The sequence below is a fragment of the Simochromis diagramma genome, unplaced genomic scaffold (genome assembly GCF_900408965.1).
Source record: "Simochromis diagramma unplaced genomic scaffold, fSimDia1.1 OVJJ01000208.1, whole genome shotgun sequence".
NCBI classification, from domain to species: domain Eukaryota; kingdom Metazoa; phylum Chordata; class Actinopteri; order Cichliformes; family Cichlidae; genus Simochromis; species Simochromis diagramma.
The window spans coordinates 2,135,226-2,160,942 of NW_024386789.1; the positions used below are offsets into that span (position 1 = coordinate 2,135,226).

The 25,717-nt window shown below is 39.7% G+C and overlaps 2 protein-coding genes across 2 annotated transcripts in view; one reads left to right on the plus strand and one right to left on the minus strand.

Moving 5' to 3' along the window:
* The window catches only part of itga3b (integrin, alpha 3b), a 31,197-nt gene extending 21,806 nt beyond the window's left edge, over nt 1–9,391 (plus strand). The window contains exons 13-26 of the mRNA XM_040023294.1: nt 170–316; nt 445–545; nt 931–1,084; nt 1,266–1,340; nt 1,435–1,514; nt 1,703–1,780; nt 2,169–2,283; nt 2,556–2,732; nt 5,560–5,694; nt 5,967–6,080; nt 6,503–6,601; nt 6,679–6,804; nt 6,884–7,036; nt 8,028–9,391. Of these exons, the coding sequence (XP_039879228.1) occupies nt 170–316; nt 445–545; nt 931–1,084; nt 1,266–1,340; nt 1,435–1,514; nt 1,703–1,780; nt 2,169–2,283; nt 2,556–2,732; nt 5,560–5,694; nt 5,967–6,080; nt 6,503–6,601; nt 6,679–6,804; nt 6,884–6,994 (1,512 nt within the window). The 3' untranslated portion in view covers nt 6,995–7,036; nt 8,028–9,391. The remainder of the gene's footprint in view (nt 1–169; nt 317–444; nt 546–930; nt 1,085–1,265; nt 1,341–1,434; nt 1,515–1,702; nt 1,781–2,168; nt 2,284–2,555; nt 2,733–5,559; nt 5,695–5,966; nt 6,081–6,502; nt 6,602–6,678; nt 6,805–6,883; nt 7,037–8,027) is intronic.
* On the minus strand, nt 9,325–25,454 carry ace (angiotensin I converting enzyme (peptidyl-dipeptidase A) 1). The gene is made up of 25 exons (XM_040023293.1): nt 24,766–25,454; nt 21,378–21,548; nt 21,200–21,287; nt 20,231–20,374; nt 19,917–20,108; nt 19,434–19,531; nt 19,105–19,274; nt 18,796–19,019; nt 18,372–18,516; nt 17,977–18,075; nt 16,846–16,968; nt 16,540–16,745; nt 16,267–16,403; nt 15,766–15,924; nt 15,296–15,383; nt 14,987–15,130; nt 13,549–13,740; nt 13,047–13,144; nt 12,749–12,921; nt 11,909–12,132; nt 11,673–11,817; nt 11,482–11,580; nt 11,157–11,279; nt 10,813–10,997; nt 9,325–10,091 (listed from the first exon to the last, which is right to left on the minus strand). Exons 1-25 carry the CDS (start codon nt 24,997–24,999, stop codon nt 9,904–9,906), a joined length of 3,849 nt encoding a protein of 1,282 aa, XP_039879227.1. The 5' UTR covers nt 25,000–25,454; the 3' UTR covers nt 9,325–9,903.
* Nucleotides 25,455–25,717: the final 263 nt, after the last annotated feature.

The following is a 25,717-nucleotide window of genomic DNA, read 5'->3' on the forward strand; positions in this document are numbered from 1 at the left end:
AGTGCGCAACACAACTATTGCAGATGTTGTATTGACTGAGCCGTGCATTTTGTGATATTTGCAAATGATCATCTTGCTGAGTGACTGGAGAGAACAAATAAACTGCGGCTACCTGATAGTCCTGTGCTTATTGAGACAAGCAAAAAGAAACTCTTTAATTAATTCACAGGAACCTGTGAGGGACAAACTGGAACCAGTGGTCTTTTTCCTCAACTTCTCACTATACGAACCAATACCTAGAGCCAGACGAGCCCCACAGAACCTGGACTTCTTCCCGATTTTGAGCCCAGAGCAGAAATCCAGCCGAAGAACTGAGGTATGGAGTCTTGCATGCACTTCATTTACAGGTTTCCTTTTCAGTAACTTGGAGATGGTAAAGAAATGGTACGGTCCAGTGTCCCCTTGTAAGATTTGATATGATGTTGTTTATTCTATTTGCTGCAGATTCACTTTCAAAAGGCGTGTGGCTCAGACAACAAATGTACCAGTAACCTGCAACTAACAGCAAAGTTTGTTGAAGAAAATGAAGAAAAGCCTTATCCCAGGTAAATTTATATAGTGAGCAACCAAGCATCCTTTGAGTCATTCATGTATAGACACAAAGCTGACTTTTAAAGGTTAAAATACACTAGTTAGCTTGCTCAGTTAGGTTAGAAGATTGTTGCAGTGCTCATGTATATATATAATGCATATGAAGCTACCACCAGTACCAGCTTACCATTAGCTTAGCGCAAAGAAAACAAAGTGAAATGTGTGAAATTGTGAGGGTTCCCCCTTGCTTATGGACTCCCATTGGAAAGGTCCATTTTAGCACTTTAGCCATCGTTAGCCATATTTGTTGTTTGTTTTTGTTATTGCTATGTCATGAATGTGTTAGTCAATCAAAATAATCATTAAATAACAAAGCTAATACATGTTGTCCCTCTACAGTCAGGGCAAAGTTCAAGTGCTCCAGTTCAACAGCTCCATAAAGAAAATAGGGCTCGCGGTAAACGTTACCAACTATCAAGCTGAAGACGCCCACAGAGTCGTGCTCAATGTCACTATCCCTGATGTGCTGAAATATGCCAGTGTCAGTTCTTTGGTAGGTCCACTGGAGGGCAGAAGATGCCCATTTTTATTTAAATCTCCTTTTGTTTTTTAATGCTACTCTTCTTACAAGATGCACACTGTATTGGTTTGGTTTGGTCATGTTTAGCCACATCTCTGGTCATGTCAGTTCCTTAAAAATTAAAACTAATTCTGTTTATTTCTTCTGTGTTTAGAATAACAAAGTTGAGTGCACTCTTCTTGATACAGTCATTTGTGAGGTGGGGAATCCAATTAGCAGAAACGAAAAGGTAGGTTTGAACAGGTGACAATTATTTTTATCTTTTTCTACTGGACAGTTGGGTTTGCAACAGTTCTCATGTGCTTGCATTGCTTTATTAATAGGTGTCTTTCCTGCTCAAGTTTGAGACCTCAGGAATCGCCCTACACACACGAAAGATTGAGTGTCAGCTGCTGTTGTCAACGTAAGGGCTTTATAATGTTGGTTGCACATTGTATTTTGTTCCTGCTTAATACTAAACAGGGAAAACAATTCAATATAATACTGTTGTGTATAATAATTAAGTTCATTTTCTGCTTTTTGCATTTTTTTTAATGAAGTTTAAATTTTTAAGCTGTTTTAAGATAATGCACACTGTTGTAATTTCTCCAGTCTTAGTGAGCAGAGTGACCTAACGCCTGTTCCTATGGCCTTGCTGATTGAAAACACCATTAATCCAGTCTTCAGCTTGTAAGTCCCAATCGCAAATGTTTCATGACATACTGTATTTCAAATTCAAAGTAATGCAGGTATTTAGCACATAAACCACCTGATTACTGAGAGTAATCACGGGCATCATGGGAAGTATATGCATTGCATTTACTATATTTCTTATACATCTGTTAGGTTAGGCATGTCTCCCGTGCCCCTAGAGGACTTTTAGGGTTTTTTATGTGGTTTTTTGGGGGAGGGTTCTTTCCTTCCTTCCATCAACCATCTCCCTAAATCGGTACTCGGTCATCAAAAAATCTGAGAACCCCTGTTGTACATAAAGGGTAGATAAATAAAATGGTCAGTGCATCATATTACCCTCCTTACAGTTTGTTTACTTACACTGTGTGAAACATATGTCTTTTAGCTTATCCAGTGAAAAGTCACAGGTGGAAACAGTAAAGTTTGGTGGGACAGTGATGGGCGAGTCAGCCATGGTCAACACAAGTGACGTGGGCAGTCTGGTGGAGTTCACCTTTACTGTGAGTCATCTTCACCACTCAGAGATTGTACATTGTATCTATAATGTGTGTTACTCACCCACATTTCCATCATCCCCACCCTGTCTTTGAAGCCAGCACTTCAGAAGTTTAATATTGCGTCGGCTGTGGATTGTTGTGTCAGCCATGGTTTGTGGTTTAAGTGTGAGCAGGGGTGGATACTGTTTAGGAGTTACAGTCACCATGTTGTTATTTCATACCATCTGATGTATTTCACTTCTATTTTTAATGTTTCTGACTGCTTCCACCTCTAGATGAACACAATGGGACAATCGCTGCAAGACATAGCAACCCTGGCTGTGGAGTTTGAGTGGCCCTGTGAGGTAGCAAACGGCAAGTGGCTGCTGTACCTGACGAAGATTGTTGTTCAGGGGGATTCTGAAACGGAGTGTAAACCTCCTGGAAATGTGGTCAACATGCTTAACCTAACTGTAAGGTTCTTTTTAACACTTTTTGAAACGTGTGATATCTGTGAAGATGACCCAGAGTAAGACCAAAAACAAAAACTTAACAGCAACAAAAAATGCACAAATCAAACTTTTAAGACATTCAAAAACTTGAGCGTCACATAAAAGTTAGTCAACATCTGTGCTAGCCTCTCTGTGAAGCCATACAGAGAGGCTAGCTGTACCTTCAATCCAGTTCAGTCTGATGCAACCTTATTTATAAAACACATTAAAAAAATGACCAAAAATATTAATTTCACACAGTAAGAACATAATTAAAATATGTACGCTTTACATACAAATAAACACTTCTATAACTCTCAAAATCACTAAGTGATCTGACGATGGATAAAGCTGTATATTTATGGATATATGTTTATCCAGTTTAAAATCACAGTTCACTTGAACTCCAAAGTTGATTACAGTGGGCTTAATATAAGGTTCCACAGAGCCCAATTTTGAGGCAATGCCAGCATCACTGGGTTTAAGTATCACAACCTCAGTTTTACTGTCATTGAATATTTAAAAATATAGAGCCATCAAGGGGTTTGATGTCCCTGAAACACTCTGTGTTTTTTAAAGACCTTTTTAGGGTAGGTAAATTTGATGATCATCAATATAAAAGTGTAAAGAACTGCCATGTCTTTTTAAAATGGATCCTAGGGGTAAATTGTAAAGGTAAAAAAACAAGCCTGGCCCCAGAATCGAACCTTGGGGAACTCCACATAGCAATCACTGAAACTGAAAAAAACAAAACAAAAAAAAAACGATGTACCTCGTTGAAACATGTCATGAGTTAAGTAAGTTGAGGGATTTTAATCAAAGAGTTAATTTCACTAAGCGTCTGTGACAGTTGTTAAAAATATTATCTGCTTGGTTTTTTTCAGCTTTTACAGGTCTTTGATAACAACGTGAAGTTTTCCTTAAGAATATCAAAAAACAGTTGTACTTTACCTTTTGCTATTGATGTTCTGTTTTCCTGCGGTCTCATCTGACACTGCGAACGGTTTCATTCAGCCATTGTTTAGGTTTCAGTTTAGAACAGAAGTGACAGTGTCAAGAATAGTTTGACCAACGACTGCGGTATTTAAACAAGGAGGACTCCATAGTCTCTTTGGCAGTGTCAAAAGACGCAGAGAATTAAACAGCAGTTTAAAGTTAAATATATGACATATACTCTGAGTTAAATTCCATCAGCATCCAAAAAAGCTAAAGTGCTTATGTTTAATTCAGTTACCATCTTTATTTAGCACATTAGCATGCTAGCTTTTACTCATTAGCACTAAACAGAAAGTACAGCCAAGGCTTATCATTACTTTTTTTAAACAAACATCAGGTACTGAACCATAAACTGTGAGATATATTTTAAACCCATGAACCTTACCTCTAAATACAATTTCTCAAATATCAACCTTTGAGAAATTCATTAGCATGAATTCATTACAGTTTTTTACAGCCGCTAGGACACATTTCACAATACTTAGGTCACTTTTGCAAAACTCTTCACACAATTCTCCTAACTGACCTTCAGCTTGGCAAAGCAGTTCATTTCACATTCAAAATGCACTACAACTACCAAAACACTTCATTCAGGTCTCAAATAAACTCATTCTTCCAGAACACTAGCAAAGGTTGACAGCCGACAAACACACTTTGTCACCCACAAAACAATGACCTAAAAAACACTAACAACATGTAGCATTACACAGTGTTGTCTTGTGTAAAACAAGGACACATCTCTGTTTATAATTTCAATATATGTTACTGGAATGAATCAGACATCATGCAGAATTCGTTAATATTTGTTTATGTATTTTTATTTTTTTGCACTAAGTAATCCCAAAATACAAGAATTTGTATACACACCATCCACTGATACACATACAATAGTAATGCTAATCTACTCGGTCTTCTCCATTTGGCCACAGGTTCTCATCCACATCACATCTTATGTCATCTAGGGCAATACACCTAGGAAAGAATCTTCTGGCATGCCAGAATTGAAGGAGTTGAACAATTGAAGGAGTAACACCTGTGTAGATGTTCATCTACAATGAGAATAAGCTGTGGCTGGTTAAACTGCATTTTTAGATTTAAAATATGTTTCAATAAAATATTGCTGTTGAATTTTGCTGTCTTTTTAAGTTTTGCATTATGTTATTGTTTTGGCCATAAGTTTAACAGTTTTGAAAACAGTATGTAAGCACATGCAAAATGTCCTGTACGTACAAAGATTTTTGGCAGTTGTTGTGTCTGAGTGAGAAAATAATTCATGAAATTTGAGAGATGTAGTCATTGAATGCATTTTGTGCCAAAACAATGATAACTGACCCTCAGTTTAGCCCACATAGACTTCTGTTGTGCTCACTGTGTGAGGAGTTTTGCAAAAGTGACTTAAGTATTGAGAAATGTGTCCTAGCGTCTGTAAAAAACTGTAATCTAGGTGGGTCATCAACTTGTTACGAGTGTTGCTCAAGCCGATGTCAGCATGAACTCAAGTCAGCGCAGTGTGAATAAATGTCAATTTTAGAAAAGTGGTGTGAAAATGGTCTTAATGCCAAACCACTGTTCAGAAATACATTTTGGAAAAAAACATCTGTCGCCACACACAGACCTCACAAAGCCCCAAAATAGAAAGCCATAGTGTATGCAGCCTATATATAGACAGCTGAAATGACAATGCTATTCTGAGAAAAATGTAGTAATGTCTTTATCAAACCAGTAATTAACCCTCTGATGTAATGTCTCTGTCTCCTCTGTTTCCTCTTTTTTCTTCCTTTTTCTTTCTTCTTTTTTTTCTCCCATCTTGCAGTTGTCAGAGAGAAGACCTAAGCGTACTAAGCGACAGATTAGAGTTGAAGGTGAGAATGACGTGACCCATTCAAATATTATTGAGCCACAGGCAGCAGTCACACTGTCTTCTACTCCCAAAAAGAGGTACCAGTTGGTAAGTCCTAGCTTTATATTCCCTTAACATAATCATGCGTATATGTGTGACATATGTATGTGAGGAGTCTTGTGTACAGAATTTAATATCTTTCAAAATAAGTGGACTGACAACCTCACACTGTGGCAAATACCAACGTCAGTAGGATTAACATTTAATATACAAATTGAGTCATCCATTGTAGATAGTAGGATTTTTCTTTTTAAATCTAGTTTTAACTGTCAGTATCTGTTCACTCTCTAATAGAGTTTCTTTCTTATTGCCTGTTAAAGGATTGCTCCAAGGGGACAGCAAAGTGTGTGACGTTTACCTGCCCGCTGCTCAATGTTTCGAATTCAGCCACGATTTATATCCGATCCCGGTTGTGGAATAGTACAATGTTAGAGGTGAGCTCCCCAGCTAATATATATTGTAGATTCATGGTGATTTTTTAATTATATATCAAGTGTGCTGTTAGATCTGGTAGGCCAAAAACTCACTTGGCAAGGTGCTGTGTAAGCTTCTTCACACTTTAACACGTTGTCTTCTATTCATGCTGTGTCTCACTTGATCACTGTGATATCTGCTGTCTGTGTTCTTCTCTGGCATGTCCGTGCCTCAGAATTTCCATGTGTGCAAATAGAAGGGCAGGGAGGTGCTTCCTACCCACTGCATGCTTTCCTTGTACACACGTGGAAGGAGTTTATTCTAGAAAAGAGCTATATGACCAAATATAAATAAGTGCAGATTGAAATAACAATCCTATTCTACTGTTTATGCCCTGACATTTGGAAAAATGTTCTGATGTTGTGTCTGTGTGTGCCTACAGGACTATTCTGATGCATTTGTAGTTGAAGTTAAAGGCCAAGCCACACTGAAGCTTATTAATAATCAATCAAACATCAAGATGGAGAGTCAGACGGTCTTGGTATGTGATGATGATGGCAGGAATGAAAATGATGCTTATGATATGATAATATATTACATTCTTCACTGTTCTTGTAGTTCAAAGTACAAATAGAACCAGAGGAAAGGGTGGAGACGCCCTATGAGCTTCCCCTGTGGATCATCATCTCTGCAGCTGTAGCAGGAATTGCACTGCTAGGAATCATCATTCTTATACTATGGAAGGTGAGATTGTGTTTTATTGAGCTTTAACCTCTGTTTTGACACCTTAGTCTAACCCCAGAATTCATGCGCCTTCCTCCAGTGTGGCTTCTTCCAGAGAGCCAGCAGGAGGGAGATGTATGAGGCCAAGGCCCAGAAGGCTGAGATGAAGATCCAGCCCTCTGAGACAGAGAGGCTAACTGAGGACTACTGAGGCCCCATGTCTCCCAACAGCATACACCATTGGGGCTTTTGGGTAAAAACACCCCTTTGAAAGGATTTTTCTGTAGATGCTGTCAGTGACAGCACCGAGCTTGGGATGTGATTCAACTAACCACTTCGACTGCTTTCCTTGCAGGCTAACACTGCACTGTTGATCTCTGTATGGCTAACTTTTTTTCACTGCTTCTTTTCCATCTTGGGGAGGATTCACATATACATATATACACTGCCTGGCTTTCCTTGCGCTGCTTTTGCTGAATACTTGAGAAAAATAATGTTATAATAATAAAAATAATAATGTTATTAAGAGAGATGGAAGTTGCTTGCACAGCTTTTTGTTTGGCTTGAAACTGGTGACGTTTATGCTTGCTATAAATAATCACCATGTAGCATATGAACAAAGAGAGCTAACAGACAGCTAGCTTGTTTAAATGCTCATTCAAGCTCTGTTAGCTCGCCTTGGGACTGATTGGTTGATGCCACATCGATGATTGCACCAGCAACTCTTAGTGCATTCCAGATTAAGTTGGAAGACGGAATTTCAGAGTTCCCAGTTAGAATTTTCATCTGGAACACACCAAAGCAGCCAAACCTAACTTGACAAGATGGTGGCAGTGAAGAAAAACAGTAGCAAAAATGTAAAACATTTGATCTCTGCTGCCACCGTTGTGTATTTATGACTGGCTAAATAAATGAATGAATGGCTCTACCTTGCTAAGAAGCAGAACAAAAACATTTTTTTACGTGCTTTTCCAACTTTACAACTGGAATGCAGTCACCTTGGAAGTGACATCACTCCCAAGGATTGACATCTGACTTCCGAGGTATCTGTATAACAGGATATACCTTAAAGGAACACACACATGTGAATCCTCCCTTAATCAGCAGGGTAGTGCGTATTTCTGTCTCTGTCAGCGTGAATCTACTCAGCTTCTGAATCCTAAATCTTCTTCTTAAGCCATTAAAAAACTCAGCTCTCAAACTTTTTAATGTCACCTTCTTCCTTTCTTTTTTTTTCCTGCTAGCTTGGCTTCTTCAAGCGAGCCATCTACTACAGAATAATGCCAAAACACCAGGGAGTGAAAATTCGCAGGGCTGAGCGTTATCAGTTCAATCTGGGGTTTCAGCCCGAGGAGCCACAGAAAAAGTATTGGATCACAAGTTGGACAGAGATGCAGCATTACTACTACTGAGGCCTTTGTTTTAAACCCTGAACTGCTCAGTGTCAAGAGGCCAAAAAACCCTGGGCTAGACTGAGCCACGTGGACCAACATGGACCAACTGTGGATAGTGCATTCATTTTTTGTAATGGTTTTATTTTTTATAGACTCTTTTTTTGTGCAATACACTGAACATTTTGTTCCAGAGATTGTAACTTGTTAAGCGCTTGTGAATGCGCATGTACTTTGTACATTAGAAGCTGTGTCGCATACAAAAGTAACTGGTTTTGATTGTGTTGTAGGAGCTAATGTACTGAATTTTTTTTTCTGTATGTGTATTTTTTTATATCTTTTTTTCCCCCTAAAATTTCTGAGAAATGTTGCTGGTCATTTGTTGTGCTGTTTCACACCGTGCCTATTTCCATATCTAATCTGAGTGTATATATCTAATCTGTGATTGTAAATGTCCTTTCTGCTTCTATCACTTTGTGGTCAGGAGTCAGTGACTCTGTTAGGGATTTAATTCAAGATAAGCTGATTTGTAGATCATTTTCAACCCCTACACTTAGAACACAATGACTTTGCGTTGGAATAGTTTTGGCGCTAGCCTCAAATGCATAAACAGCCCCAGCGGATGCACTGTAATTTCCTGCATTGAATTCCACAGCAGTGAACGCTGAAAGCAGGTTTGTAACAAGTTGAAAAGCAATAGCTTCATGTCTGTGTGTTGATTTAGTCAGGGAGTAAACTTGACTATTATTTATTACATCATCTTAGGCTAATACATTAACATACATATCTAAAGAATGTCATACAGGGAGTCACAACACTGGATTAGTTTAGTAGGATGATGTCTTTGTGGAGACTTTACGATCCAGTATACATAGGTACGTATAAATTGTATATAGTAACAAGTTGCGTTAAATTGACTGTTTTAATGAATTTGTTTTCTCACTGTCACTGAGCTTTGTATTTTTAAAAGACAGTAAGCCTTCTCTTGGATTGTTTCTAGGCCTCTGTGGCCCCCGTTAAGGTAAACCTGTAAGACCAATGATAGACTGCTGTTATAAGCCTGTTATTAAACAGTCTCTGATGGGACTAAGTGTTGCTTTACTGCTCCAGTCTGTGTTACCTGAGAGCCTGCAGGTACTGTATTTTGTTGTGCAACTGTAGCCACTAAAGAGGTTGTATTGACTCTGTGAGTAAAGAGGGAAGGGCTGAAAACAGTGCACAAGCTCTTTTTTTTTTCATCGTGTGGTGTTGCCTTTTTTTATGTTACTGTGCATTTTTTTTTTATTGTAATGAAATTGTTTTTAATAACTTTTGTAATTCATTCATGTCACGTCTCCAGAGGCAGAATAAATATTTAATGTCTTTATTGTAGAAATGCTGAGGATTCAACTTATTAGAAAAAAATCAAATGTTCAGAAACACTTACACAATGAATGACTTTACAAATTTTCATTTTTTCATTTTAAAACTCTTCCTTCTTTAACATCAAAGCTTACAAATAAATTACAAAAACAAATTGCATGTGTTCTTTTGCATAGGCAAGTAAGGAATTTTGTGTTTTTGTGTATACAATAAATATGCAAAACTTGGTAGGCAGACAAAACATGAGGAGCAAATTTGTTCAGATGTTGTGCAGTACACAAAAAACACTGATGTTCACATTGAGGTTGGTATTGTGCCAGCTACAGTAAGTCAGGCTTCACTCTCGTCGTTCAGTCTTCAAACATGGCTAATCTTTTTGCTTCAGCTCCATAGTAGACAAGGACTTTTCAGGCTTTCTTGCCTTCCTGTACATGTAGGCCATAAGGATGGTGACCACCAATAGCAGCATGCCGAGGGCCAACAGGATCCACTGGCCGACTGTGGCAGCCGACCTGTTCACATTTAAACCCAGGAAATCCACTGTTTTAGCTTCACCTGTTGGAGATACAAACATGTTTAAATGGTTGTTTTTCACTCAGCAATTAAAACATAAAGGGTACGTGTGCAGTCATTTTCAAATGGCTTCTTCTTGTGCTTATTTTGGAAAGCTATGGGGAAGAAACGTTTCCATCTACAGAGATCAGTAAAAGCTGCTTCAACAAGAGGCCCAGCAGTAGCTAGGTATTTACAAGAGCTATTCCTCTTCATACCAAGAGGTGGCGCAGGTTGATATGTCTTAATTAGAAAACTGCTGTTGTTCTGTGAGTAACAATGCACATGTGTAACAACATTTCTGTGTCGGTACTAGTTTCAGATAATAATAATGAAAGATAATAATGAAATTAATACTTTTAAAAAGCATTAAAAATCATTTCCATACTAATTAATTTAGTTTTGCATCTAGTTATTGGTTTCATAATTTAATCTCTCCAATAAGAGATGCGTTCACTTTTCTCCACTATCCCTACCAGGGCCTTTCTTTCACTTTCTTAGTAATGTTTTTATCAATTCAGTCAGAGTGTGTGCATTGTAAAACAAAATGAGTAGGAGATTCATTTCAGCTGCAGCAGAGGAGAAACACACACACAAAGAATTCCCATGTGTGTTTCTTTTTTTTTTTCAGAGTAGGTGTTCAGAAACTTTTGGCCTTGACTATGGAAAACTTATTAGCAAAGTTTTGATGAGTGAATACATGTATGTGTTTCTGTTAACATACTAAAAGGCTTCCAGTCGTAATCTGGCCACCCGCGAACATCATTGTTCTTGCTGTTCTCCTTCTCAAGCCATTCAATGAGAGGCTGGAAGTACTCCATGAGTGGCTGGGCACTCATTTTGGACTCGCCAGTGATCATAGCCATAGCCTCAGGCCAGGGCTTGCTGAAGCCCAGCTTCATTACATCACTGAAAACAGCAATAGAAAGGTTAGAGAGAAGGTCAGAGAAGACTAGGATAACTAATAAGGATGTCTCGGATAAACAATTAAACTGCCAGTGCTGAAAACAAAAAAATAGCATACATATGAGCGTCTCCACTTGCGTGTGTGTAAGTGTGCGTACTAACCCTAAGAGCTTTCCAGCTTCTTTGGATTGGTAGATGTCACAAGTGTATAAAGGTCCATTATGCTTGGCAGCATTACACAGAGCTTTGTGGAACTGAAACTGGATGACGAAGCTGACAAAATACCTGATTGAAGATGATAAAAAAAAAGTAGGGTCAGCACTATGCTCAGTGTACAGTTGTGCTACTGCACAATAGTAAGATCGTGTTGTGTTCCACAGCATATTTATCTTTTCAATCATGATGAGGTCATGAGTATTGAATCATTTATCACTTATCGGTGATAAAATATCACATGCGTTTGTTCTTGAGAATCAGAAAGCCTTACCTGACGTAGGGAACGTTAGCTGGGATGTGGAACTTTGCACCTGGGTCAAAGTCCTCCTCAGTGCGTGTTACAGGTGGGCACAATCCCTGGTACTTCAATCTGCAATACAAAGAAAAGATGCTTGTTATAATTCCTTAGTGAATCATCATCTATGAATGCAATAAATGCATTTTCTGTGATATAAACTTTACCTGAGGTTCCACCATTCTTTATTGTACTCGGTGTGTGGGATGCGTCCATCAAACACCTTCCACCTCCATTGGTCCATCAGGTAGCCGAAAGGTAGGAAGGCAATCTTGTCAAGTGCAATGCTCATCAGGAAGTTGATGTCACTCTCTAAATGAGGTGTTTATAAATGCCAAAATCATATGCTGTAATACAGCAACATGCATTCGAAGATTTTGCTTTTGTTGCAAGCATCACTCACCATAGTTGTTCTCAACCTTGTCCAGGAGGCCGATGCTCTGCAGATGTTTGGGTGTCGACACAGACAAGGCAAGTACATCTCCAATGGCCTCGTGAAAGCCGGGGTTGGCTCCATCACGGAAGGACACGGGCTGGTTTTTGTACTGCAGGAAATACTGAATGTGGCCCATCTCGTGGTGCACGGTGATCAGGTCATCCATTGTGACAACAGTGCACTGCTTGATCCTGGAGAAGCAAACAAAGAGATCATTAGAGCAAATTATGAAAATGTTTCAAAGACAAACTCATGACTCCACCTCACACAAATAATACTAATAATAGACATAGTAAACATATATAGTTGACATGTTCTGCTAAAACAATATCCAAAGTAATACAAAAATACCCTTTTACTTAGCCATGCCTATCTTTGCCTTCTCAGAGCCAATAGTTTTTCTTTGAGGACAAACTGTGGCAGCCCAACAGGAAAGAGACATATAATATAATCTCCAACAGTTTGGAAATTATATTAGAAATGAGCACAGGTTGGAGAAGATTTGAGGTGGATGCCACAGTGGAGCAGCATGTTAGGGCAGTTGCTGATTCTAAACCAACCGTATTAGTGAACAGAAAGCAAATGAGGCTCTTACATTAGCTGAACATGCGTGAAAAGAAGAAGACTATAAAAGTTTTTCGTACATGCCATCCCATTTCATTGTCAGGCTTCTTCAGGGAGTGCCTTTGTTATGTATCATATAAAGATTCTGAGATTTGACTGATATTCTGTAAGATTTTGGTAAGGCTTCCAGGCTGCTACGTGTCTCTTGATTCTAGCTTGAAGGGGAAAAAGGTTAGGCTCAACCTGAAGTCTTTTCGGTTATAGAAGTCCCACGCAGAGGCGTGGCACACCACCTGGCGTCCATCAGACGGCTTCTCCAGCATAGATTTGCTCCAGAATTCCGGCGGCATTGGCTCCAAACCAAGTGAGGTGAAAAATTTGTCAGATTCCTGAAACATTCTGATGGCATCCCATCCCTGAGTGAGAGAAATGAGAAAGACTGTAAGAAAAGATGCTTGCATATGTTTTCTGCATGCTTCCTTGGATTTGGAAGTGTGCAGTAATGGCTTTAAAGCAACGGCTGGTTCATTCATCCATTCACCTGCTGCACCATGGCTGGGGTGGCGTCAACCTGTGTAGCGTCTGGGTAGGGTATGACCAAATCCATTATGCCAGACCACGTCTGTGCCCACATGTTGCCTGAAAAAGAGAAAAAACAGTACTCATGTTCCATATTTTTAGTCTTAAGAAGTCAGGTAGAAGGTCATCGGCTGTGCCAGTGTTTAACCAAGTGGGATTTAGGACTGTGAGTCGCTCCAATCCCTGACCATGTGGAACTGTCACACACAATCTCACGCTTGATGCCCCTGAAAGCAAATTAAATCTTGGCTAAATCCAAACGCTTCTACAGTCGACGACAGAATATGAAGGGGCTACTCTCAGACATAAAAGGAGAGTTGTGTCTATAGTGTTAGAATACTTGGGATTCCAAAGTGAAACGCTGGCTGAAAAGTGGTTCCGTCCTGTGACCTTGCTATCATAAAAAAAGCTAAATATCTGAAGCCCATATAGAGCCTCGAGTGCAGTCAAATCGCATTACTTACCAAGTAAATGAGCAGGAATAGGCCCCTTTAGGTTGATATAGTTGGAGCCATACTTATTATATAGACCCCTTCGAACATAAGCATGCAAGTTTAGATAGAGTGGCTCCAGCTCCTTCCACAGAGTCTCCAAATCTTCTTCAAAGGTAGGCGTTTCATACAGGGAACGCCAGAAAGCTCCATTATCAGAGTGACCTACAGAGAATGCCAGAGAGAAACACCTTAATAGTAATCAGAGGAATACTTTAAACATCATCATGTAAAGTGTTTTGATTTGGAGAAGTGATTTATTTCATATTACTGGGGTGTCAGAAAAAGGCTGCTGTTTATTTGAGAGTAAAACATTCACCTAGCATGTTGCATAATCCAACAATTTTTAGTAAATAATTAACAGTATATATAGTTCAAATCTGCTGACTGTATAGCAGATATCTTTTTATTAGGTCTTCATTTCCTAAACACTGACAAGTAATGTGTAATCTTAAACTCTATATAAGATAAAGTGTGTTTTTATTACTATATAACGTCAGCCGCCTGGTGTGATAATACATTCTGCTGTGTCACTGCAAAATGGAAAAATCTCTTTGATAAAATACCTGACAGGACAATTTTTTAAAAGACAAATTGTTTAAAATTTTCAGGCTCTTTTAGGTAAAGAAAAAGAAAAACCTTGGGTGTGATGAAGCTTAGGACTCTGGCTGAGGATAAGTGCTGTGGAGCAAATGATTTAACTCCTGGTCTTGATAAAATGTGAATCTGTGTGTGACAGTTTACTGCAAATCCTTATATGTCCTCATTGTTTAGATATACCATCAGCCAAATACCCTGTGTGTACACACAGCTCTGTCACTTTGGAGATACTGTATATGTACACACACACTTTGTTAGACACACTTGTTCAGCTGCTCATTAATGCAAGCGCTTAATCACATCAGCCAGTCATATGCCAGCAGTTCATAAAGACATGATCAAGACGGCCTGTTTAAGTTTAAACTGAGCATCTAAATGAAGAAGAGAGGTGATATGAGTGAGTTTTCAGTGTTGTAGTATTTATGAAACTGCTGACCTACTGGATATTTCCCACACAACCATCTCTGAGTTTTATAGAGAATAAAAGCAGCAGTTCTCTGGGTGAAATGCCTCTCTGAGGAATGTTTCTAGCACTTTGTTGAATCTCTGCCGAGGAGGCAGCTCTGAATGCAAAAGGGGGTTGAACTCGGAACCTAACAAAGTATCTGGTGAGTATAAATATGATGGACTGACTAAAGCAGTTCCTTGACTCCACTTATTTATACTAACCACACTTTGACTGCCATGCATCTGAAAAAAATCTGTTCTATAACTGCTGTCTCCGTCAAGGCCAAACTTTTGAAAGTTTTCCAGCAGGACAGATTAATGAAGAATCTCACAGTTGGTGTAAAATTACATTTAAATGTCATACCGTTTAGTGTGGCAGCTTTGTTGGCCAGTTCAACATATCTCTTATAATCCTGACGGAGTACTTTGCCAGCAGCATCTCGCCATCCTTTCCAGGCAAATAGCAGCTCATCGTAATCCCTGGACTCTGCCATGATCTTCTGGAGATCTGAAACAGATTTTAAAATATTTCATCATGCAAACTTTGCTCACTGTATACTCTCTAAGGCAGTGTGATAATAATTGTACTAGTTAGCCTTATCACGTGTATCAGCTACCAAAAGCCATTATTTATCTGGAAGTCAATCTGCAGCATTTTTTTCCATAGTCATACCTGGATCCAGAGGGAGGCATTCATTATTCTCTCTGCAGACCTCAGCCACGCTGTACTTGGTCTCCATGTTGGACAGGAGCGTATTGTACTAAAAAGGTAAAAAAAAATAAAAAAAAAACTACTTTTGATCCAAGTGAAATTATTAGCAGGTTGTGACATTTATTAAATGTATCTGACAGATTTCTACAGCTGCTCTGGAGCCAAGACCTCATCAGATAAATGCATTTCTTTTAGTATAGAGTAGGGTTATTTGCACCTTCCTAAAACAATGCCAACATATTCACATTGGTGCAAGTGGGGTCAAAACAAAGAGACATTCCTTTAAATATATTTCATGTATAGTCTCTGATTGGGGTAGCTTATATTCTCCCTCCCTTTTGCATGTCCATCGTTGTTGAGGAACACTTAGAGGTGTTTTAAACATCAAGCAAGCAGCTCTGAATACTCTCACACAGGAATTTCCTTCACACCTCTTCCAGTTCTGCAGAGGGAAGTGCAGCCCTCTCGATGTCACTGAGTTTTTTAATGATGCGTTTGACCGAGCCATCTTGGAAGTCAGTGGTGTCGTATTGACGGGCCTGCAGTCCGTACTTCAAGGTGTGTGCTGACATCTCCAGGTTCTTTTCAAGCTAAGGAAGAATAATGAATAGCATTTATTTTATATTAAACAATTTTCATTATATGCCAATGAAAGCAGGATGGATGGATGGATGGATGGATGGATGGATGGATGGATGGACGGACAGATCAACAAATGGATGGACAGATGGATGGATGGACCAGTGTGTAGGTAATTAGAATCATGCACACATGCATTTATTAGTGACACATTAACTCAATCAGTTATTGATTCATTGACACAGTTTGATCAAGAAAATTCATTTTATTGATTCAGCAAAACTATGAGCAGAGCTGGTGCTTGAGCATGGTTAAGGTAATCTCCTTTGAGCTGGTTGGTCAGTGGGCCTCACCATTGCCTGCTTATTGGCTTCATTGATGTCGGTGTTGTACTTCCAGGAGGCCTCAGTGTATGCATTCCATACCACCTCAGCTGTACTGTTGTACTCTTCCAGAAGCTTCTGCGCATCAAGCTCATCTGTGTTCTTGTCTGTGTAAACAGGAAAAAAGAAAGTCAGTTAAAAATAAGTCACCGAACTAATGTTTCATATGTTTCTAATGCTGCAACTTGTGATGACATTTATAAGATGTAAATAATCTTTGTTGTGCTCAATCCGGTAACTTACCGATATCTTCTGGGTAGCCTTCAGGCATAGGTGGGACCCAGTTGAAGTCTGGCCATCCCAACGTCTCATTCACATTTTGCTTGTTCAACCACTCAATAATTGGCTCAAAGTACTTCATGAGTGAGCTGGCATTTAATTTATTAGTGCCTATAGCATCCTGGAGCACAACTGGCCAGCTTTCAGATGAGCCAGCCTGAAGGACTTTCCTGGAAGGATAAGAGTGAAATTGCATTGCATCTTTATTTTTCCCCCCATAAGCCATTAATTATAATCCTGGTATTTAACTTGAAGGTATAATCAGCTCACTTTAAAATGGCTCCCGCCTCCGCAGACCGGTAGATGTCACATGTGTGCAAGGGACCTGTGTGCTTGGCTGCTTCGCAAAGTTTTTCATGAAACTGGAACTGAAGGATGAAACTGACAAAATATCTGCAGGGGGGAAAAGAAAAGCTTTAACTTTTGCAAATGAAGGTCGTATACCGAACAAGGTAAAGGAAAAAAAACAAGTAAAAAAAATTAAATGACAGAAAATAATGATTATTTAGAGGATACGAATTATGTAAATTATGTGTTTGAGGCCACACATATGAAAGCTCTGCAATCTTTTTCTGTTAAAGTAACTGTGTCTGTGATTTTTATTTCCATCTCCTAAATGAAACCAGATGGAGTCAGAGGATTTTCTCATACCACCCCAGCTTCTGCTACATTTCCTGCTATTGTAGGCCCGTAGTATTGTTTTAAAACCGCAATAAAGTGCCGCACACAATACCATACTTTCAGCTTGTCAGGCATTGTTGCATGTTCACTGCCTTTACTTCAGCCACAGAGTTGCCCTTCACACAATACCTATTATTAAGGCACTAATACAGTACTGTGCAAAGTCTGCACACATGGAAATGCAGTACACAAGGCAAAAACATAGTTTGTGTGATTTGAACAATGAAAGTCAATATTTAATATGATCGTCTTTATTCTTCAACACAGCCTGAACACAGAAGTCTTCAGGAATAGTTCTCCAAACTTCTTCTTGAGAGACATTCAAAGCTCCTTTTTGGATGTTGGCTGCCTTTTGTTCTGTTCTCTGTATAGATGATCCTACTCTGCTTCAATAATGTTCATGTCCGGACTCTGGGGAGGCCGATCCATGACTGATCTTGTTCCATGTTGTGGTTTTTTTCTATCCCGGTACACTTTTAATGTACTGGCAGTGTGTTTGGGATCACTGTCATGCTGAAAATGTAAGTCATTGCAAATCTATAACATAATATTACACGGTGGATTAAAGATTTCATAATTCCAATAATACTGACAAGATCTCCTTGTCAGACTGGCTGAAATCCAGCCCCAAACCATGACAGAGCCTCTATCGTGCTTTACAGATGGCTGTCCTGAAAATATCTATAATCCAATCGATCGTCTCCATCACAGGATGCTTACCTGATGTACGGCGTGTTCCCAGGGATGTGGTATTTTGCCCCAGCATCAAAGTGCTCCTCTGTACGCCTGGTGGGTGGGCAGATGCCTTGATATTTTGTTCTGTTAAAAGAAATAAGAGACAGGTTAATCCAGCCAGCCAATAAATCTGAGACCCCTGCTCTAATAATTACCAGTTTGTCACATGTCAGTCATTATAATTCTTTTCTCCTACTGGCAATCTTTTCCCTCCAAGATGAATAAAGCACTAACTTTCTTGAGTCTATGCTGGTTGCCTAGCACCCAAAGATGCCTTTTGTTACTCGACTATAGGCTTATCAAGAAAACCATTCTGTCCAAACATATTTCACAAGCAATTCTCTTAACTTGTACAACAGTTTCTATGCATAACCTCCTACCTGAGATACCACCAGTCAGCATTGTAACGCTCCGGAGGGGTCTTTCCACTAAAGACATCCCATCTCCAGAGGTCAATAAGGTAGCCAAAGGGAAGGAAGGCTATCTTCTCCAGAGCCATTTTTAGCAGGTAGTTGGTGTCAGTTTCTAGAGAAACACAAAGTGTCATTTAGTAAAACCAGACAAACAAACAAATAGGATAAAAAAGATATTGATATAAGAATTCATCTCAGTTGTCTGAGTGTATAAAAATCGGGATTTTATTACACTTCTGGTATTAGAGTCTTGGGGATAAATTACACAGTGTTGCAGTGTTGCTTCTAAAAGATGCCCTTATACGGAAGCCTTCTTAGTTATAGTACTGAAGCCCACCAGAAGGGATGTTGGTGGTATGGAAAGGTTTTATTTCTGTGTTCATGCTATTACCGATGTCAGATGTCACAGATTCCAGAAGATTAATGGTTTCCAGATGCTTGGGCGTAGAAACCGAAAGGGACAAAACATCACCGATAGCCTCGTGAAAACCAGGGTTGGCTCCACTGCGGAAGCCCATAGGCTTGTCCTTGTACTGCAGGTAATACTGAATATGTCCCATCTCATGGTGTACAGTGAAGAGCTGTTCCATCGTGACTGTGGTGCACTGCTTAATTCTTAAATAGGGAATGCAATGTGAATAGAATTTTATGTTTTATTAGCAATGAAAAATATGTGAAGCACAACTAAAATTCATTTTACCTGAAGTCCTTGCGATTGTAAAAGTCCCAGGCAGACGCGTGGCACACCACCTCTCGACCCTGAGGCTTAACCAGCATGGATCCCTCCCAGAACTCCTCAGGCATCCTCTCCAAACCCAGAGAGGTGAAGAACTCCTCGGCCACACGAAACATGTGTGTGGCGTTATAGCCCTGCGAAGTGGAAACAATCAGACTAGTCGCAATTAATGCTGTTTGACAAAATTATTTGAATTGCAGTGAAAGCTTGATGGTCTGGAAGAACCAGAGAATGTTCTTTCCCCTCCTCCTTTAACCTAATCTAGTTCCATAAAAGCTTCCCGTCCTACTTACTTGTCTGACCATTTCATCAGTCACATCAATGTTAGGTTTGTCAGGAAATGGGATCATCATATCATAAATGTTGTTCCAGGTCTGGGCCCACATATTTCCTGGGGGTGAGGAGGAAAACACACTTAAGCAACAGTTCTGACTTACTGTGTTGTGGACCACTCACAAGCACTGTAGGAAATGCCTGCTGCAGCATGTTTATGCACAGCAATGAGATAAGAGAATTATACTACTCCCATGGTGTGCCTGCATCCTAATTCTCTGAGCTTATATTGGCCATGGCATATGTGTTTACTACAGATGATTAAAAATTACTGTTTATGTTAAAGACATTAATGTTAAAAATAAATACATCGTAATAAATTACAAATTAAAGACCACCCTGCCCTTTCTCATTTTTTGCTATATTTTTTTGGCCAACCAACTCCTAAGTAATGCATGCATGTACATGTAGCTCATATTGGATGGATACTGCATGCATTTTACCTAGCAAGTGAGCAGGGATAGGTCCTTTAAGGTTGATGTATTTGGGGCCATACTGGTTGTAGAGCTGGCGGCGCACAAAGGCGTGCAGATTCAGGTAGAGCGGCTCAATGGTCTTGTAGATTTCTTCTAAGTCCTGCCTAAAAGTTTCAGTCTCATACCAAGAGCGCCAGTCATCTCCAGTGTCCTGAAATCCTGAACAGGGCAAAAATGTTAATGTGGTCATTTCTACTTCTGTGTCCTCTCTCTGCTTTGCTTCTTCTTCCCTCCATTAGGAATCTCCTGCTCGATATCAACAGCTAGAAAGGAGTACTTACCATCAGCTCGCGAGGCTTTGTTGCTGAGCCCCACAAAGCTTGGATAGTACTGTTTGAGTGGCACGCCTGACGCATTGTGCCAGCCCTCCCAGGCATACAGCAGCTTCTTGTAGCTCCTGGAGTTAGCCATGATCTTTGTGAGCTCTTTAAAATAGAAATGCAAAAGGATGTGGAAAAAGTGTCACAATCAGGAAGATGCTAATCCGGTGCATTACACTCAAAAGCTTCAGGTTTTCCTGAACACATGGTGATGTGCTGGTGGTTAGATTTCTGTCTGCTCACGTTATCACAGCAGGAAGACTTGTGATAACTCAGTGTTATTTTGACAATTACTTAAACCAACAATTTTCTTCAAAATCCCAGAGAGAGGAAATGAAGGTTAGGAAAAGGTGAGTTGAGCTGCGCAGAAAATGGCAGGGAAAAGCGACACCTGGAAGTTTTTGTTATGATAGAGACAGTAGTGTTTTTGTGAGTGGAATGCGTCATGGAGTAACCCAAGATGGATGATTTCCAAGAATAAGAAACCAATAACGAGTACAGGGACTGCACCTTAGTGAACGCATTTACTTATACAAACAAAAAAATTGTAGCAGAACTAATTGGTTTTGCACTCTTGCCTCACTGTTACTTTATGAAGTTTTTGCCAGCAAAGCACAAAGGACTATTGTTCACAATTAACACTGCTGAAGTTAAAAGCTACCCATGTGTTTTTTCTCTAGATTTTCACTCAACATAACCACAGCACTTCCCCTGGAGACCTCCCTGAAGTGAATATCCCCATCCTGCTACTTTTAAAAGCTGATAAGATCTTAATCACTTAAAAGTGTTTTCTTCCCCGGGCATCGTTGACTTGTTCATATTCTTTAACACTGCCTTGTTTCGCCTTGAACATCTTAAAAATTCTTGCATCATATCATTTGCTTGTCTTGTTTGATCTTCAAAACTGAGCATTTATTATAGTGAACTCACCAGGTTCCAGACTCCAGCTGATGTTTGGCTGTGGGTGCACCTTAGATGTCGAATAAATATTGTCCATGGTGCTCAGAATGGTGTTATACTGTAGAGAATTTTTTTTTAAAAAGATACAAAAGAGTTTAGCAGTGTCACAAACATGGTTACCGACTCGTTAAATATCTGACAGACAAACCTCCTCTCTTTCTTTCGGGAGAAGGTTGGCAGCACCGAGTAGCTTGATCTTTTCCATCAGTTTTTTGTCTTTAGGGTCAGGAAGGGTGTCGAGAACTCCAGAAGAGAAGACCTGCTTAGCCTTGATCCCCCATGCCTCCACGAATGCCTGTTCTTCAAGAGATGCACTTACCTAAAGACAAAACAAGGTAGACGTAAATGATACGGCTACTAAATATTTTAAACAGTGCATTGATAGGTCTCTCAAGAGGTAGCAATAAATAATAATTATCAAAAATGTTTATGGCATGTGTTTTTTTAAACCATGAAAAAGCCAAAGGTGCAGGATCATTCTTTTTTTTTTCCTTTCTTTTTTTTTTTGTAAACATTTGAATTATTGATATCTGTCAAGAGCATAAGTGAACACTTGAGAAAACTCAGACTTGGTGAAAGTCTCTGTTGAGCTGTACTGTAGGAACTAGCTGTTGGCACAAAGTCATACGGGGTTGGACTCTTATTATCAGCTTGTTATAACACATGCCAGTTTTTGTGAAGACTGTCATCCTCCAGAAAATGAAAGGACGGATCAGTTTTACAAGCTGCTATTATAGACCAGAGTGCACTTTCAAAGCAATGTAACTGCCAGCATCCGTGTAAAACATATCTTATGCAACGCGGGTGTCTTTCTTCATCTTGCATCATGAGTCTGCAATTCATTTTTCCGTGGACCCACACGAGAAACTGGGACTGTTGTGGAGGGCTGCACCAACTCAGTAGGACTCACTTATCGGTGTGGCCCTCCACAATAGTCCCAGTTTCTCGTGTGGGTCCTCGGAAAAAAATGTATTGCCCAAGCAGCACAACTACAGTGGCATACTGAAATACGCAGTCAAACTACTGAGGCTGAACTAAAAAGTGACTCCCACATAAAATAAATAAATATTTATGTTTACAATCTATTAGAAATAAATAATTAAATGTAAAAATAAGAGCAATAGCCTACATTTAGTCTCCCTTAAAGAATCATGCAGATTTCTTGAAATTTGCTGGATGGCTGAACATGGAGTTTGATGCAAGGATTTAAGCTAATCTTTATCATTTCTACTTTTTCATCTAATGTCATCATTTTTCCAGTTCTTTAACCATTTGTTTTACCAGCCTTCTGTCTTTGTCCTGTAACTGTGTAACTAGAATATGTCTTCAAGTTGCTGGTTTATTGATAGCTGTAACAATACATCTTCCCCGTGGTGGCAATAAAGAGCTCTACCTATCTACTGAGCAAGTGCTAAGTGAAATAACCCTTGTTCAAGGATAACATCTCTAAAAAGGAAAAAATACTATAGCTACTCAAGTCCACATGCTTATCTGCTGCTCCAATAAGTGTCAAGAGCTTCTTTTTATAGCAATCATGAAGACAAAGGTCATGAACAATAAGTCTCAGAAGAATGGATGCACTCAAGGCCGCTGTGCCATTCAACACTCATTTGCTCCTCTATAAACTGTGCATCTTATATGCACCTCTGATTTTTTTTTGTAAAGAATTCCTTTAATGGTGTTGCAGCTTTTTATTATTTGTAGTAGGTGTAGAGAAAATCAGACTAGCTTCTATAAGTATGAAAAAGATTACAAAATAATTGCACACGCATATTGATGCAACCATTATTTGCGCCACACACATGCTAACAGAACAGTAGCTTCTCACAAGTAATGTTTCCACTGTAAGCCTTTCTTATCTGCTTCTTTAGCAGCCTTCCCTAAAATAACAGGCTGCAGGAGAAGGGAAAAAAACAAAGAAACGGTGCGGCTGAGAAGCATTAACTCTGACCTTTGTGCTCTACCTCTCAATCTCTATTTTTCTCAATCATTTTCTCTCTGTAAGCTTGCACTCAATTTCTGCTACATTTATATATTTTCTATTAGTAATAAATTAGTTTACAAATTTAAATTCAATTTTACCTTTTGGAATGAGCTGTCTCACCTATTATTAGCATTTAAACTGATTACAGAAATACAGACTTTACATTTCAATTTTTAAAGATATTTTTAAAACATCTGCATCTCAAAAAACACTAATGTCGAAGAAAAATGTGCACTAAGTTATGCAACATTTTCTATAATATGAACACATACAAGTAGCATTGAAAAAAAGAAGCTCTGTATGTTTGTAATGAAATGGATGCCAAAGCCTCTGATTTTGACATCTGCTGATATCTAACTTTTTTTCCTATTTGATCCTCTCCACGTACAAAAGTTTAACTTGCAATGACAATCACCTTCGCATCCATTGAAGCTACAAGTAAAGTGTGTTTATGCACATATTTGCTTTTTGTGAACGATCAGTGTGCAAATATGACTTTTCAAAATATTTAACTGCACAAGATTCGCTGAGCAGCCCATATTGCAAAATGTCTCTGTCAAGCTGACTGGTTGCCAGATTAGATGGAGTTCTATGCTCAGATTCACTTTGATCCTTCTTTTAAAAAAACTCAGAGGAGGAAAATATGCTCATGCGCAGCATGTGCGAGGCTGCTTGTCTTTCACCTTCCATCACAAAAGCAGCCTGCGGAACAAAACACATTCTGTAGATTGACCCTGTTCAAGGAGTTCAGTGTGGGACACCTGTTGTGTGTGTGTTTGTCAGGGAAGTAGTGTTCAAAGCCTAGATAGTTTACCAAATTCCTGTTTCAACAGCTGTCCAACAGGACTTGGATGTTTGACTATTTCATGGGTGTGATTTTCCCACACCGCAGCAGCTTTGTTGGTTTCAGACTCCAGTCTCACTGTACTTTTCTGCTGCCTTACTGGCTTTATCGTGTCCCTAAGCTTTTAATGCAACTGTTTCTCAAACCTGTGGTAACATGCAGTTTTAGAACAATTGCAATCTGATATTAACGTGTCGCAGCTCCCTTCTAAGAAACACATTTTGAAATTGCTTTAAAAAGGCATTTTACTGGCTGCAAATATTGCCACAACGGGCTATAAAGACTACTGGTGTGTGCAAAACTACATTTAGTAGAGAGTGCTACCATAAGGACAAAATACTTCAAGCAGAAGAATCATAAAGCAAACAGTTACTCGAGAAAAAAGGCCAACATAAGAGCAGGCGAGACCCATTAGAATTATATCTTAAAGACATTCACACCACAGGCATTCAGATCTCATTTATTTTCTAGTAAAGCGCAAGCAGAGTTGGCTGCGTTGGGAGGAAACTGAGCATGCAATGCTGGAGAGAGATGAATAGTAGTAATCTCCAAGTCAAGCAGAGCTGAGTTCCCCAGAAAACTCTGCATTTCTGGTGACAAGATGCTAGTACTGACAAGAGTGATGTACAGTGGACAATGAAACATCAGCATGAGAGAAAGAGTTGGCCACCGAGTTGTCTTGTGAGCTCGAGACTGCAGATGTCTTACCTGAAGCTTTGAGTTGTGGTCTGTTATGTTGGTGTTGTAGTTCCAGCTGGCAGAGACACTGTGGAAAAACACCTCCTCGGCAGTGCTGTTGTAGTCACTGAGGAACCTTTGTGCATCACTGATGGTGTCTGAATATTCCCCAGGCAGCCAGCTTTCTGGCAGAGCCTCAGATTGCCCAAAGACTGGCAGCAGCAGCAGTACTGACCACAGAAACCTGTCCAAACCAGTACCCATGGCTAGCCCCCACCAAGACACAGTGGAAGAAAAAGCTGTGAAGTGAAGTAGTTGAGTGGAAGGGCTAAAAATACACTTGCTTCAATGAAGTGAGAGTACACCTTTCCCCTGAAGCTGTTGTCTCATCCACTCCTTCACTCTTCCCTTCTTTGCCTCCCAGCCTGGCTGCTGGTGAAATGCACAGGAGTCAACGCAAGCTTCTTTTTAAGTGCCAGTGTAACCCAGCCCACATTTCCCTGCAGCCTTCCCTCTTACTACTTTACACCACTGAACAAAGTACCCCATACACCCCCTTCCTCTGTAATTTTCTCCCTTCCCTTGTTTCCGTTTCTGTTCACCAGCCTGAGAGGATTTGGATAGCTGGCTGATCGGAAGTTTCGGTAACAGAACAAGATGAGATACAGACTATGACACACTGGTGCAGTGTGCCTGCCTGCTTGGCAGTGGCTCCTCACTAACCAGCAGTGGAGTGTCTGGGAGGGACTCCACATACTTTGCTCTCAGTTTCCTCCTTTAGCTCAGTCAGGAGGGGGAGTTATAAAGACAGGGCAAATGAAAGAGGGGATAAGGGAATGAAGCTGGAGGGTGGGGGGGTGGCAGGACTCTGGAGAAAAGGACTGAGAGATCAGCAGAAAAAGGAAGCAAGTAACAAAAAAATGGTGAGCAACTTCAGTTGAATATTGTGGTCAGTGTGCATCATGATCATTATGTTCTTGGT

What these genes read in the sequence shown, in the direction of transcription:
- ace (XM_040023293.1), bottom strand. Translation starts at nt 24,999, where the DNA reads ATGGGTACTGGTTTGGACAGGTTTCTGTGGTCAGTACTGCTGCTGCTG. An exon ending in CAAAGCCTCGCGAGCTGATG is followed by an intron (nt 20,109 to 20,230) that starts GTAAGTACTCCT and finishes TGCCCTGTTCAG; the next exon opens with GATTTCAGGACACTGGAGAT. An exon ending in ATGCCTCCCTCTGGATCCAG is followed by an intron (nt 15,131 to 15,295) that starts GTATGACTATGG and finishes AATCTGTTTCAG; the next exon opens with ATCTCCAGAAGATCATGGCA.